Genomic DNA, 15,688 nt, shown 5'->3' with positions numbered 1-15,688 from the left:
ACAAGACATTCTCCAGAACGTTTACAAAAATCGAAAGGCGTGTACAAAGTTCGTCCCATGTACCTTGATTCTCAAAAACTGTGTGGACATCTGATATATTTTGGTTGACATGAAAAATATTGTCATATCATCACAGGTGCCGAGACTTGGTGTTATCAATATGAACCTACCGGAAAACGATAAAATACAGGTTAGGTCTATGATGTCTCGCCAAGACTAATGAGAGTGTGAAGTGATGTGTGACTTGAGCAAAATTCCAGAGGAGGACACCTCTGACAGTTTCAGATGGTTGTATGAATACTCTTTGCGTTGTACTCAAGTGGAGAGAGAGACTATATAGAACACCTGAAACTTTAAAACCATCACTTACGTTTTCATTGTTTTTATTAATCCCATGTCAAACCTTTTTGTAATGGCAGTATATATGTAAGTGATGAACCGACATTGGGAAGCCATAAGTGCTATCAGTGCTAACGTTCATAAGATGGAAATTTTCAGTCACGAATTAAAGCAACTTTTATCTGTATTTACTATAAAACATATCACCAAATATTTTCAGGCAATCCAGGTATGATACAAAGACCCTATCGTTAATTTAATGTTAGAGATCATCTGCCATTTTTTCTGAGGTCTTACCCACAGCCATTAGTACACAACGCTGTGTAATTAGAAGAGATTCAGAAGATGCTCCGTCACAGTATAATAGAATCGTCCACAAGCTGATATAGTAGCCTTATTTTAGTAGCACCCAAGAAAATTGGAAATATAAGGATAGTTCCAGATGTGAGACAGATTAACATAATTATCTTGCATGAGTTTTATCGCCCAAAAAATGTGGAACAACTACCTCAAAAGATCTCTGCAATAGAAGTGATGTCTCCCTTAGATTTGAGAAGGAGGTACCGGCAAGCGGAATCACTTTAGTGCTGTCGGAAATTCAAAGATTTTCTTTGTTTTGAGCATTGTTATAAATTTGACAGACTGCCATATGGTTTTGTCGTATCAACGGAAGCATTTATTTGTGTTCTGTGTTTTGTATTAAGTGAAGATCTCAGGAATAGACTAATTCTGTACACAGAAATAGTACTCATCAATGAGGACAATTCGAATGAGCATAATATGTTGCTGAAAGAGATGCTTGTGGCATGTAAGAAGGGTTGAGTAATCAAAAATATAAAGTCAGAATCTGGCAAGAAAATAACAACATTTATAGACCAGAATAGTTTTAACTAAGGAGTTATGCCTGGTCCAAACAAGGAAGAAGTGAATAAAAATTTTCCATATCCGAAAGACAAAAAAGTGACATGAGCGTTCTGATAGTGTCAGTGAAGAATCGAGGATCATCAATCAAGTTGTCTTCACAGCAACTATGGTTACAACAATTAATAAATCAGTCAAGGAGGCTAAGAGAGTGTTTCTGTTAGACAGAGCAGATAAGCAGTTGTTAGCATCCCTCTTAGTGAACTGACATCACTTAGTGTCGGTAAGGGCAAAGTTTAAGCAGATTGTAAACCGAAATGTGGAGAGTTATGTGTCTAGTAAGTGGGTAAAGAATGGAAAGACCCACCATGGTTTAATAATGGAATTCAGGAGATTCTGAGGAAGCAGATATTATTGCAGTCTCGGTTCAAATGAGAACGCACAAATAACTACATACAAAGGTGGGTAGAGATTCGTAAGTATGTGAAAAGAGCTATGAGCGGAGCTATCACCATCACACCTTAGCAAGAGATGTGGCAGGTAACCCGAGAAAAGTCTGGTCCTATATAAAATCGCTAAGCTGGTCTAAGGCTTCCTTCAGTCTCTTGTTGACCAGTCTGGTGTGGCAACAGGAGACAGCAAAACGAAGGCCGAAGTTTTAAATTTCACGTTTAAAGAAACATTCACACTGGAGAATCGTACAAACATACCATCATTAGCAGATTCCCGTAGGGATTATATGGTAGTGTGCATCACTGGCACAGAGAAATAACTGAAACACTAGAAAGCAAATAACTCACGAAGTCTGGGTGGAATTCCAGTTCGGTTTTCTAAGATTACTCTAAGCATTAGCCACTTACCCGGGCTGCATTTATCGTGAATCTCTCGCCCAACACAAAGTCCCAAACGACTGTACGAAAGAGCAAGTCCATCAGTACATAAGGACCTGCGAATTATAGTCTAACATCCCTAGCTTCTGTTAGCTGCAGAATCCTTGAACATAATCTTAGTTCGAATATAATAAACTTTCTTGAGACTGAGAAGGTTATGTCTACGAATCAGCATGGTTTAACAAAGCATCGCTCATACGAAACTCAACTTGCCATTTTCTCACATGATATACTGCGAATAATGGATTAAGGACTACGGGCATTTACCATAGAGATACGAAATGGAACGAGCATGTGAGACCTGTGGTAGGAAAGGCGAATGGTCGACTTCGGTTCATTGTGAGACTTTTAGTAAAGAGTGATTCACTTATAAAGGTGGTCGCATATAGGACATCGCTGCGACCTATTTTTGAGTACTGTCTGAGTGTTTGAGATCCGCACTAGATGAAATTGAAGAAAGACATCGAAGCAATTCATAATCAGGCTGATAGATTTGTTACTGGTAGGTTCAAACAACACATAAGTATAACAGAGACGCTTCGAGGACTCAAATGGGAATTCCTGGTGGGAAGGCGACGTTCTTTTTTAGAAACGCTATTGATAAAATTTAGAGAATAGGCATTTGAAGCTGACTGCTTCACGGTTCTATTGCCGCCAACATACAGAGCGTGTAAAGACCACGAAGATATATGAGACATTAGGACTCATACGGAAGCAGGTAAACATTAGTTTTTCCCTCACTCTGTTTGCACCGTACGGTTGCTTGCAGAGTATCTATGTAGACGTAGATGTACATACAGATATAAAGACTGTCAGTTAGCTAGGGTACCAAATGTGTCAGCAAATGTGCCAAAATATTCTGTTCTACTGAGAAAATTAAAAAGTGTTTGTAACAGAGGATATATTTGGGCCATTAGTAAGAACAGAAATTGAATTTTATTACGTTATCATGGTAGTGGACATGATTACAAAATTTAGGTTTTGTGGAATTCAACTGCTCAGAATGTGAACAGAACTTTTACTAAAAGTTTCATTAACATTTTAAGAAATGTGGATAAATTAATGTCAGAAGATGGATCACCATTTAGATTGCAAATATGAAAAAAAACATATGAGCTTACTTGTACATAGTCACATCCTCCGGCAGGACACCGTATGGCAAGTATAATGAGAGAATTATGAAGAATTTGTGGTCTGTATTGCCACTGATGTCATGATGCATAGGATTCCACATTTGACGAATTCCAGGAGTTAGTGAACAACATACCACGTGGATCATCCGCGCTGTGTCCTGTGAGAGATCTCTTGAAACAAGTGGCGTAATTAGAGAAGTAGTTAGATTTCTTCGTTCAGGATCGTTAAGGAAGCACAAAGCTATGGACATTGCAATTAAAAAATCCAGAAAAAGCAACAAAATGAAGAAACAGAAGACAAAATAGGTAAAAAGGGCAGAAACCTTTGTTATGGGACAAAACTTTTGATAGCAAACCGCTATCTTTCCAATGAGCTGAAAGAGACGTGTAAGAAGCTTTTCAGGACTTTCAGTAGTCCATTAAGAATGAGAAGCACTCCGAGTAGCAACGTAACACAAGTGGAAACATGCCACACCAGGAGAAGTAGAGGGAAGTAGCATATCTCAGAAGTCATTCCATTTCGAAATTAATCCAAAATGACATGAATATGGAGAGTTGATGAAGAGGACAAAGGCATATTTGATGTCATTCTCGAATGGAGGAGTGCCATCTCAATTATGATTTTTTTTTTATATTACGACTTTTATTTTTTATCCTGCGAAAGGAATGTAAGATATTTATTATGGTTCTGAGAAGTAGCGATGTCCTTGTGAGATGGGCAGTTATACAGGGTGTTCAAAAAGGTACGGCCAAACTTTCAGGAAACATTCCTCACACACAAAGAAAGAAAATATGTTATGTGGATATGTGTCTGGAAACGCTTACTTTCCATGTTAGAGCTCATTTTATTACTTCTCTTCAAATCACATTAATCATGGAACGGAAACACATAGCAACAAAACGTACCAGCGTGACTTCAAACACTTTGTTACAGGAAATGTTCAAAATGTCCTCCGTTAGCGAGGATACATGCATCCACCCTCCGTCGTATGGAATCCCTGATGCGCTGATGCAGCCCTGGAGAATGGCGTATTGTATCACAGCCGTCCACAATACGAGCATGAAGAGTATCTACATTTGGTACAGGGGTTGCGTAGACAAGAGCTTTCAAATGCCGCCATAAATGAAAGTCAAGAGGGTTGAGGTCAGGAGAGCGTGGAGGCCATGGAACTGGTCCGCCTCTACCAATCCATCGGTCACCGAATCTGTTGTTGAGAAGCGTTGTTGTACAGCAGCAACTTCTCTGACACTGACATTAGGGTTATCGTCAACTGCACGAAGAATTGCCTCGTCCGTTGCAGGTGTCCTCGTCGTTCAGGTCTTCCCCAGGCGCGAGTCATAGGCTGGAATGTTCCGTGCTCCCTAAGACGCCGATCAATTGCTTCGATCGTCTTCCTGTCGGGACACCTTCGTTCTGGAAATCTGTCTCGATACAAACGTACCGCGCTACGGCTATTGCCCCCTGCTAATCCATACATCAAATGGGCATCTGCCAACTCCCTATTTGTAAACATTGCACTGACTGCAAAACCACGTTCGTGGTGAACACTAACCTGTTGATGCTACGTACTGATGTGCTTGATGCTAGTATTATAGAGCAATGATTCGTACGTCAACACAAGCACCGAAGTCAACATTACCTTCCTTCAATTAGGCCAACTGGCGGTGAATCGAGGAAGTACAGTACATACTGACGAAACTAAAATGAGCTCTAACATGGAAATTAAGCGTTTCCGGACGCATGTCCACATAACGTCTTCTCTTTATTTGTGTGTAAGGAATGTTTCTTGAAAGTTTGGCTGTACCTTTTGGTAACACCCTGTATGTAACCACCGTTAATACATATTTTTTTCAAATTTTAACAAGTTTAATGCGGAAGATAAGGTAGGTAATTATTGGACTTTACAAACAGTAGTTATGTAAAAGACCGTGATTTACAGACAGTCTTGATTTACAAGCACATATTGATTTCTAACTGCAGCTTACGATTCCAGATGGCCGCGAGAAACCTTAAGACGTGCGTGTCTGACGTAATTCTGTAGCACCTCATGTCAGCCCTGCGGCCTTTCTTATAGGCTGGAATCAGCTGCTACTTTTTCCAGTCACATGTTACACTTAATTGTGTCAGAGATCTGCGACATTTTGTTCCCAAAAAGGCGTCCAGGCCTTACACGTATTCCATACAGAATTTAGCGCACACCTCGTCACATCCAGTGGACTTTCCTGTGCTGGACGAATTGGGCTGCTTCTGAGTTCAACTGTCATTTATATGTATGTGTGTCGTTCTAGATTGTTCCCCACGACAGAGAGCGCCTATTTGTTCGTTTAAGCTTCTTTTGAAAGTAGACTTGCATAATTAACCAGGGGACCCATGCAAAACTTTCACACTCTTATAGTTTTCAATAATGACAGTATTTCGATTAAGAGTACTCGTTGCTGCTATAAGGGTAGCAGTGGGAACGACAAGAAAACATCTTTCAAAATTAGACGAACGACGTGAAATAATACAGTAGTCATGAATTTGTGATAAATCTTTGTATATACATTTCCGTGTGCTTTGCATTGGGAATGTTAGTCTTGGTTTGTGCGATGGGCAGAGATAAGGAATTGTCTTTATGACAGCGTAACCTATAAGTTTGACTAGACAAACATTTTCAAACATAGTAACGACGATAGGCATCAGTAGCAATAGGCAAATTACAATTCAAGGCGACAATGACAAAAATGATTTTCTTTTCATTTTGAGAAGTCCCAACTTGTACGAGTTCAGAGATAATGGACTACCGCAGTGCTCATGGTTACAAACTGTGACAATGCTGTATATAAATAACCGAGATAATAAGTACTTTCAAACAAGTAAAATAGTATTTGTAATAAGGAAATAAGAAAGAAAGACTCTCTTATTCGTTACTCATAAGCTAGATCGTAAAATATGCGTATCAATTTGGGCATCCATAGCAGCCTTCTGCCTGTTGCAGTCAAAAGCCCCTTTTATGTTCAAATTATCCACAAATAGTAAGTTTTAGCGCAAAAGCGGAATGCAGTGAGAGAATGCGCAGAAAAAAACCTTTCTAACGATGTACGACTAGTATGTGAGAGAAAAAGGGATTTAGACTTGAGAAATAGAATAAATAATGATTCTTCATCTCAGATATTCCGTTTGGACGTAATGATCAACTGGACAATTTTTTTCGTTGATTAATTTTACGTAACGTCCAGAACTTTTCAGCAGTTTTTGACAATTCTGTACATACGATCTTATTTAACATTCATGTAACGCATCCGCAAAGATGGCTTTGCGCGTGGTTTGACTTGGTTCCGACTCTGTTTCTCAGAAAGGATTCCTTCTTGTTCGAATTTGTAATGAGTCGCTCGCTGCGAACACGGCATAGACCTCTCCTAGTCTTCTGTCCAGTGCTGAATTTTTGTTGCCGACCGCAGGCGTTTTTTAAATCATTTTCTAAGCACTGTTGTTAGGCATAAATGGCTTTCTACGTTTCATGTCTTTCAGCAGCGATGATGATGTGACAGCCTAATAGTCACTTACTTCTACCTGTACGTTCAGTAAATTGACTACTTCTTGAGATTGTATATAATGCGGTATGCTCGCCATTTGGTTATCCCTGGAACTGCTTAAGATAATTCTCGTGAAATGCGTTCAGTACAGTGATGCAAGACTATGCCTACAGCTACTGACCTAAACCCGTGAGTTCAAATTGTCGAGAAAAAGGTAAAAAAACACAGCTGACGATACGTGGAGCACATAAAATGCACTGGAGTCACACGCACAAGTTAAAAGTTGGAAACAGTATAAAAACACTCCAGGACGAGAGACACTTAAAAAACCACCGTAAGCGATGGAGCGCAACTAGGAATACAAACTGCCAGGAGGGATCTGCCGAGGTAGAGGAGACCTGAGAGGAGGGAAAGAGAGTGAAGAGGTGCAGCAGGGGACAGGGGCTGGAGGGAGTGGAATAAAATGAAAAAAGGGGAGGTAGGGTTGGGAGCGCACCAAGGTTCAGGAGATGGGTGATGTGGGTGGAGAGGGAAGGCAAGTCACGAGGGAGCGCAGAGACATAGAAGGGGGGCACAAGATAGGGTGGGGGGTGTAAGAGGGAGAAAAAGCGTTCAGGGGAAGGAAGAGGAGGGGAGAGGAAGCCCTGAGTGAACGTATGGTTGGTACGAGAGGTAGAGATCTGGGCGAAGCTCATCATCTGGGAGTGGTAGATGCTCAAAGTTGCATTGAGAAAGGAGGTGGAGGGTGTGGAGGTGGACGCGCGGCAACAGGCTGGGGGTTGAGAGAATAGAAGACGCAGGGGATGGGGGGGAATCGAGTCAGTGGACGGTGTAAGGGTGCTCATGTGTTTGCAGGAAAGGAGAAGGGGATGAGGGGATACGAGACATAACAGCTTTTATATGATTTTCACTCCAGGGATTTCCATTTGAGTTCACGTAGCATATCTGTAATGTTCGCGTGTTAGTCAGCTCTACAGGTAACTAATATAAGAGCACACCTCTGAATTGCTTCGATGGCTCTCTTTAATCCGATCTGGTGGGGAGCCTTACCACTTACCTGCACTTTAGTAGGTGTCTACCAGTAGAGCGAAATCGACTACTCGGCTTTTCTGCAACTGAGGCCATGTGTTACTTCCATTTCATATCACTCTGCAACGTTGTGCTCAGATGTCCAATCAACGTGTCTGTGTCAGGCAGCCCACCGGTAATGCTGTACTCGAACATTGCAGGACTGTTTATCCTGCTCACCTGCTTTGGCTTACATTTTCTACATTTAGAGCCGACAGCCACTGATCACGCCTCACGAGTCTTGGTCGTCCTGTACCCACCAAGAGTCACCCACCGACAACACTCTCCTGTATGTCCGCCGCTCGTGGTCTCGCGGTAGCGTTCTCGCTTCCCGAGCACGGGGTCCCGGGTTCGATTCCCGGCGGGGTCAGGGATTTTCACCTGCCTCGAGATGACTGGGTGTTTGTGTTGTCCTCATCATTTCATCATCATCCAGGAAAGTGGCGAAATTGGACTGAGCAAAGATTGGGTAATTGTACGGGCGCTGATAACCACGCAGTTGAGCGCCCCACAAACCAAACATCATCATCATCACTCTCCTGTATACTAAAGCACTGACAGCAAACAGCCACAGACCGATGCCCACCCCGCCCCTCAGACCGTTCATGCATGCAGGGAACAAGAGCAGTCCTGACACGCTTCTCTGTAGAACACTCACCATCCAGGAGAACGTAATGGATGTCCCTAATGAATATTAAAAAAAACATCATTCCGTAGAATTTTCTTTATAAACGATCCAGATGTTTCAAGATATCTCCTCTGATTTTACTTTTATGTCAACCTCAGCCACAAAAAGTGGGGCAGACTCTAATTTTCCCTATCTGTAACTCGTCAGATCCATGATGCCAGCTAGAGTCCTTCAAATGTGCAAGATTAGAAACATGTTCAGCAGTGGGCGTTAACATGCAAATGGCGAACAGCAAACGAAAATTTTGAGTAGAAGCGAGTAACAACACGACAGGCAAAAGCAACAAACATGCCAAACTTACATCCATTACGTGCACAACTACTTCAGATAACTTTTCTCACGTGGTACGGTTTTTGCCTTTCCTTACGTATCCAAACCGTCGTAACAAGTTTCGATGCTCCTCACAAGACTAGTACCCAGTAAGATTTTGGCACAAAAGTCAACGATCTCACCTTCATATTTCCGAAAATCGTTCAAAAGTTCGAATAAAATCTTCCAAGTCTCCCTATCGCGTTAGGTGGAGAGTGACACAGTTGGCAGCCGTATAACACTTTATGTAGACATAGTGCCGTGCACTCTTGGGTTCAAACATTTGTAGTGTAACTATCTAAAAATATCTGCAGCTACCTTGCCTGACGGTATAGGCTGCGATTTGTGTGTGTTTTGTAAGAGATCGTTGGAATTTACTTTGCATTACTGTTTAAAGTGCCATTGTTGTTGTTGTGGTCTTCAGTCCTGAGACTGGTTTGATGCAGCTCTCCATGCTACTCTATCCTGTACAAGCGTTTTCATCTCCCAGTACCTACTGCAGCCTACGTCCAACTGAATCTGCTTAGTGTATTCATCTCATGGTCTCCCTCTACGATTTTTACCCTCCACCTTGCCCTCCAATACTAAATTAGTGATCTCTTGTCGCCTCATAACATCTCCTACCAACCCATCCCTTCTTCTAGTGAAGTTGTGCCACAAACTCCTCTTCTCCCCAGTCCTATTCAATACCTCCTCATTAGTTATGTGATCTACCCATCTAATCGTCTGCAGCACCACATTTCAAAAGCTTCTGTTCTCGAAAGTGCCATATAAAACTGAATGTATAATCATTCGCTGACAATAATTTAAATATTATGTAACAGCAGTCTGTAAGTGTAAGTTAAGACCGGCTGCTGCTTGTGAATGTTATGCAAAGGATTTGAACAATTTGCTCTCTGCCTCAGGTTAACCGTACAAATGATCACCGACTCGACAGATCGATTAAGGGCGTGGGACGTGTGAGAGACATGCTGCACACGAAACTGCGCGGTTGGGTACTCGACATGCAATCCGTCAGCGAGCTGATAGCGCATGGCAAGGTGGAAGAAGCCAAGAACTGGCCTGGAAAGTATATACACAGGTATAAACTAAAATACATTCAAACCTTTGTGGAACTCATTATAATTTGTGAATGTTTGTTTCACTGTCACTGAAACGTGTTCTTCACTGTTACGCAGACTACTGAGAATACACTGATCAGCCAGAACATTATGACCGCCCACCTACTGTGGATAGGAGCCCGCCTAGGCGACAACAGCGTGCGTAGCGGCCGTGAGCTGGCTGTCTCTGTGCAGAATAGGGAGTTTGACCGAGGGCAGATTGTGTTGGCACGAGCGCTTCGGAGACTGATCGACTTGTCAGGTGGTCGATCAGTGCTGTAGTGATTGTCTTCAAAACGTGGCGAAACCACGGTGAAACCACAGTCCGATTTTGGGAGATTGGGCGGCCACCCCGTATTACAGATGTTGGTCGCCGTAGGCTGGGCAGACTGGTAAAATGGGACTGTTGGCGAACTGTTGCGAAACTGACGTCAGACTTTAATGCTGGGGAGAGTACAATTGTGTCTGAAAACACTGTGCACTGAACACTCATAACGATGGCCCTCCACAGCCCGCAGACCCACTCATGTGAGTACTTTTTTTTTTTTTTGTTTATTTCACTATGGGACTTAACTTCTGAGGTCATCAGTCTCCTAGAACTTATAACTACTTAAACCTAAGTAACCTAAGGACATCACACATATCCATGCCCGAGGCAGGACGACGGTTCAATCCCGCGACCGGCCACCCTGATTTAGGTTTTCCATGATTTCCCTAAATCTCTCCAGGCAAATGCCGGGATGGTTCCTTTGAAAGGGCACGGCCGACTTCCTTTCCCATCCGTCCTTAATCCGATGAGACCGATGACCTTGCTGTTTGGTCTCTTCCCCCAGACAACCAAACCAAACCTGAGGCAGGATTCGAACCTGCGACCGTAGCGGTCACGCGGTTCCAGACTGTAGCGCCTAGAACCGCTCGGCCACCACGGCCGGCTCATGTGAGTACTGCTCGAGCGTTTGGGATCCCTATCAGATCGGATTGAGGGAGGACATAGATGCAATTCAGAGGCGGGCTGCTAGATTTGTTACTGGTAGGTTTGATCATCACGCGAGTGTTACGGAAATCCTTCAGGAACTCGGGTGGGAGTCTCCGGAGGAAAGGAGGCGTTCTTTTCGTGAATCGCTACTGGGGAAAATTTAGAGAACCAGCATTTGAGGCTGACTGCAGTACAATTTTACTGTCGCCAACTTATATTTCGCGGAAACACCACAAAAAGAAGAGAGATTAGGGCTCGTACAGAGGCTTATAGGCAGTCATTTTTCCCTCGTTCTGTTTGGGAGTGGAACAGGGAGAGAAGATGCTAGTTGTGGAACGAGGTACCCTCCGCCACGCACCGTATGGTGGATTGTGGAGTATGTAGATGTAGATGTAGACATGTGCTAATGTTAGCACCACGACATCATTAGCACCACGACATCACCAACTACGACTGAAATGGGCACGGGACCATCGACACTGGACGTTGCATGCTGGCAGAGTGTTGTATGGTCTGATGAATTTCGATACCTTCCTTATCACACGCCAATGGAAGGACGCGAATCCGTCGTCTTCCAGACGAGCAGCTACTTGACACCTGTATGGAGGCATGGAGACAAGCTGGCAGCGTCTCCATTATCCCCTGGAGAATATTCACCTGGACATCCATAGCTCAGTGGGGCTCGCAAGAGGCACCACGATGCCCAAGGCGTATAGTACACTGGTAGCCGACCACCCACCCATGACGATCATGTTTCCCGACAGCAGCGGCATTTTTCAACCAGATAATGCGCCATGTCACAGGGGAAGGAGTGTGATGGAGAGGTTCGAGAAAGAATTTTTAGCCTATTGCAGCCCCGTCGGCAACTGTGAAAGACTAATATTTTGAAGGATCATACTCAGTCTGGTCTTTACCAGGTTTCGGCTAAATTAATCTAGCCTTCTTCAGAAGCATAAAATTACTGTAACATGCCAGAGTAAGGCACAGTCAACATTAAAAACTAAAACCTATGGTACCGTGGCATCTCTTCACCCTACGGTCGGTTGGCAGCGGCAACTACGTTGGCACTGACCATTTCACGCGGAATTGCACTGAGCACATGGCAACTAGTGCGCGTGCACATATGGAGGGTCAAGGCTGTATATCTTTGGCTGTCTGTATGTCACGTGTTGGGAGCTGATAATCGTAATTGTAGGCAAACTAGGCGTTATGTAGATGAAGTCCCTATGTGTATTATCTATACGAAAATTGCATTAAATGGTAGGAGATTTACTTGGTTGGGTATATAAAGTTTAAGGATTACCTCTACGACTTTAAGCACATATGGTCATCGTGTAAAGTATTCCCACCGAACATGCCTAATAGCGAGCACCTTACTTGTCTCACTTATTTAAAACCTTAATCACTATCTAAAATATAATTTGGGTGTAACTGGGCATACAACGCCCCTGTCATCACACTTAACTAGTATTGACCGACATGGGTCAAGCGTATTAATTACAGTGTGACGGAGGGTACAAAGTCTCCGTCATCACGCTTACGTGCTATTGACCGACACAGGTCAAGTATGCTAAAATATAGTCTACGATGTACGTTAGACGGGAAATACACTCCTGGAAATTGAAATAAGAACACCGTGAATTCATTGTCCCAGGAAGGGGAAACTTTATTGACACATTCCTGGGGTCAGATACATCACATGATCACACTGACAGAACCACAGGCACATAGGCACAGGCAACAGAGCATGCACAATGTCGGCACTAGTACAGTGTATATCCACCTTTCGCAGCAATGCAGGCTGCTATTCTCCCATGGAGACGATCTTAGAGATGCTGGATGTAGTCCTGTGGAACGGCTTGCCATGCCATTTCCACCTGGCGCCTCAGTTGGACCAGCGTTCGTGCTGGACGTGCAGACCGCGTGAGACGACGCTTCATCCAGTCCCAAACATGCTCAATGGGGGACAGATCCGGAGATCTTGCTGGCCAGGGTAGTTGGCTTACACCTTCTAGGGCACGTTGGGTGGCACGGGATACATGCGGACGTGCATTGTCCTGTTGGAACAGCAAGTTCCCTTGCCGGTCTAGGAATGGTAGAACGATGGGTTCGATGACGGTTTGGATGTACCGTGCACTATTCAGTGTCCCATCGACGATCACCAGTGGTGTACGGCCAGTGTAAGAGATCGCTCCCCACACCATGATGCCGGGTGTTGGCCCTGTGTGCCTCGGTCGTATGCAGTCCTGATTGTGGCGCTCACCTGCACGGCGCCAAACACGCATACGACCATCATTGGCACCAAGGCAGAAGCGACTCTCATCGCTGAAGACGACACGTCTCCATTCGTCCCTCCATTCACGCCTGTCGCGACTCCACTGGAGGCGGGCTGCACGATGTTGGGGCGTGAGCGGAAGACGGCCTAACGGTGTGCGGGACCGTAGCCCAGCTTCATGGAGACGGTTGCGAATGGTCCTCGCCGATACCCCAGGAGCAACAGTGTCCCTAATTTGCTGGGAAGTGGCGGTGCGGTCCCCTACGGCATGCGTAGCATCCTACGGTCCTGGCGTGCATCCGTGCGTCGCTGCGGTCCGGTCCCAGGTCGACGGGCACGTGCACCTTCCGCCGACCACTGGCGACAATATCGATGTACTGTGGAGACCTCACGCCCCACGTGTTGAGCAATTCGGCGGTACGTCCACCCGGCCTCCCGCATGCCCACTATACGCCCTCGCTCAAAGTCCGTCAACTGCACATACGGTTCACGTCCACGCTGTCGCGGCATGCTACCAGTGTTAAAGACTGCGATGGAGCTCCGTATGCCACGGCAAACTGGCTGACACTGACGGCGGCGGTGCACAAATGCTGCGCAGCTAGCGCCATTCGACGGCCAACACCGCGGTTCCTGGTGTGTCCGCTGTGCCGTGCGTGTGATCATTGCTTGTACAGCCCTCTCGCAGTGTCCGGAGCAAGTATGGTGGGTCTGACACACCGGTGTCAATGTGTTCTTTTTTCCATTTCCAGGAGTGTATTTTCTATAGGTGATTGTGAGTAACACGATACACGTGTAACGTTATCGTTATCATTACAAGGGCAATATTTAGAGCAGCTAAGTTCTACTTTACTTTGCTGCATAATTCTTAAATTCCTCCATGCTAATGACCGACATGGGCGCTGCATATTAATTGGAGTGTGGCGCAGGGTACAGCATCTCCGTCATCACGCTTATGTGCTATTGACCGACATAGGTGAAGTGTACTAACATATAATCTACAATGTACCTTTGACGGGAATATTCTTCCACAGGTATCATTGTAAGTAACGCGATATGCTCGTAAGGTTATCGTATCATAGAAAGGAGAAGTATTTAAAGCAGATAAGTTTTACTTACTGTGCTGCATAATTGTTAAATAGCGTCCAAACTCTCCTGAAAGAGTAGTGGGCCAAACTTAAATTTAGAGGGAACCGCGAGGCTTGATGTCTGAACATGGTATGCCGCAACCAGGAGAGAAATATGATGGTCGATGTAACAGGGATCAATTAAACCAGACGTAACAAAGATTGGAAACCATCAAAAAAGATTTTTATTTCTCAGCAGCAGCTGATCGTTCAGAAAGTTTTCTACACTGGATAACAAGTATTTAAAAATCTGCATCTCGTCTAGACTAACTAGCCTTGTTCCTTTTACCTCGCAGTGCAACAGCTCAGTATTTGTTGGAGGACTGAGTGCGTGGGCCATTTGGACAAGGCGGTCGGCGAAAGTCGAACCCCGTGTGCCGTCACCACTTCTCGTTGGCAGATGCTCTTTATATGTTGCTGACAACGTTCTCCCTGTTTGGCCAGTGTAAGAGTTGGAGCACTCACCGCATGTGATTTTATATACCCCGGAGAGAGGCAGTTTGTCCTTAGCTCTTTTTAAAGAGTGGGTTAAATTTTCCTTAAGACTGTTATTGGTAGAATATGTTGCCTTATGACCATGGTTATTTAGAATCCGCCCTATTCTGTATGAAGCTTTACCTATAAAGGGAATGGAGATTACGTTCGCGTGGTTATCATCTGACGTGGTACCTAATGTAGAGGAAGTCGTGCTTCTCTTGTTATTTAATCTCTTGTTATAGAGTTGTCTTACAATGTCAGGTTTATACCTTTTATTTTCAGCAATCACTCTGAGTGTTAATAATTTGTTCTCCAATGCCTTAGCAGAAAGGGGAATAGCGAGCGCTCTATGTAAACTGGAATGAAAGAAGGCCAGTTTATGAGACTATGGTTGCACAGAGTCAGTTGGTATGATATTATCAGAGAAGGTACATTCACTACAGGTTTTAATTTTAATGTTGACTGACCCTTACTCTGGCATGTTATCGTAATTTTATGCTCCTGAAGAAGTCTAGGATAATGTAGCCGAAACCTTGCAAAGACCAGAAAATTTGAGCAGCTGAGGCTGATCCCACAAAATATTAAAAAAATATTAGGTTCGAGTAACATGATGGCGAGTTACAGTTGATGTGCTGGTCCTCCATCTCGTCAGATTTGAACCTGACCGAACACATCTGGAATGTGATTCAACGTCGCGTCAGAGCTCATTGCCGCCCTCCCCGGAATTTACGAGAATTTCGTGGCTTGTGTGTGCAGATGTTATTCCAGCTCCTTCCAGCGATGTACCTAGGCCTTACTGCTTTCATTCAAAATCACGTCACGGCTGTTCTCTGTGCCAAGGTTGGACGTACGTGTATACGATTCAAAATATGGTGAACAGTTGTGGAGGAGGGGATTACTGCAAGTAGCCATTTACAAAATTTTGGAATTCC

At 44.2% G+C, this 15,688-nt stretch overlaps 1 protein-coding gene across 1 annotated transcript in view; it reads left to right on the top strand.

Annotated features, from left to right (window-relative positions):
- LOC126108297 (uncharacterized) overlaps nt 1-15,688 on the top strand; it is an 85,929-nt gene that overhangs the window by 16,049 nt on the left and 54,192 nt on the right. Inside the window, exon 3 of the mRNA XM_049913519.1 lies at nt 9,710-9,885. Within this exon, the coding sequence (XP_049769476.1) occupies nt 9,710-9,885 (176 nt within the window). The remainder of the gene's footprint in view (nt 1-9,709; nt 9,886-15,688) is intronic.

Source organism: Schistocerca cancellata, chromosome 11, assembly GCF_023864275.1.
Source record: "Schistocerca cancellata isolate TAMUIC-IGC-003103 chromosome 11, iqSchCanc2.1, whole genome shotgun sequence".
Taxonomy (NCBI): domain Eukaryota; kingdom Metazoa; phylum Arthropoda; class Insecta; order Orthoptera; family Acrididae; genus Schistocerca; species Schistocerca cancellata.
This window is presented reverse-complemented; position numbering and strand designations above follow the sequence as displayed.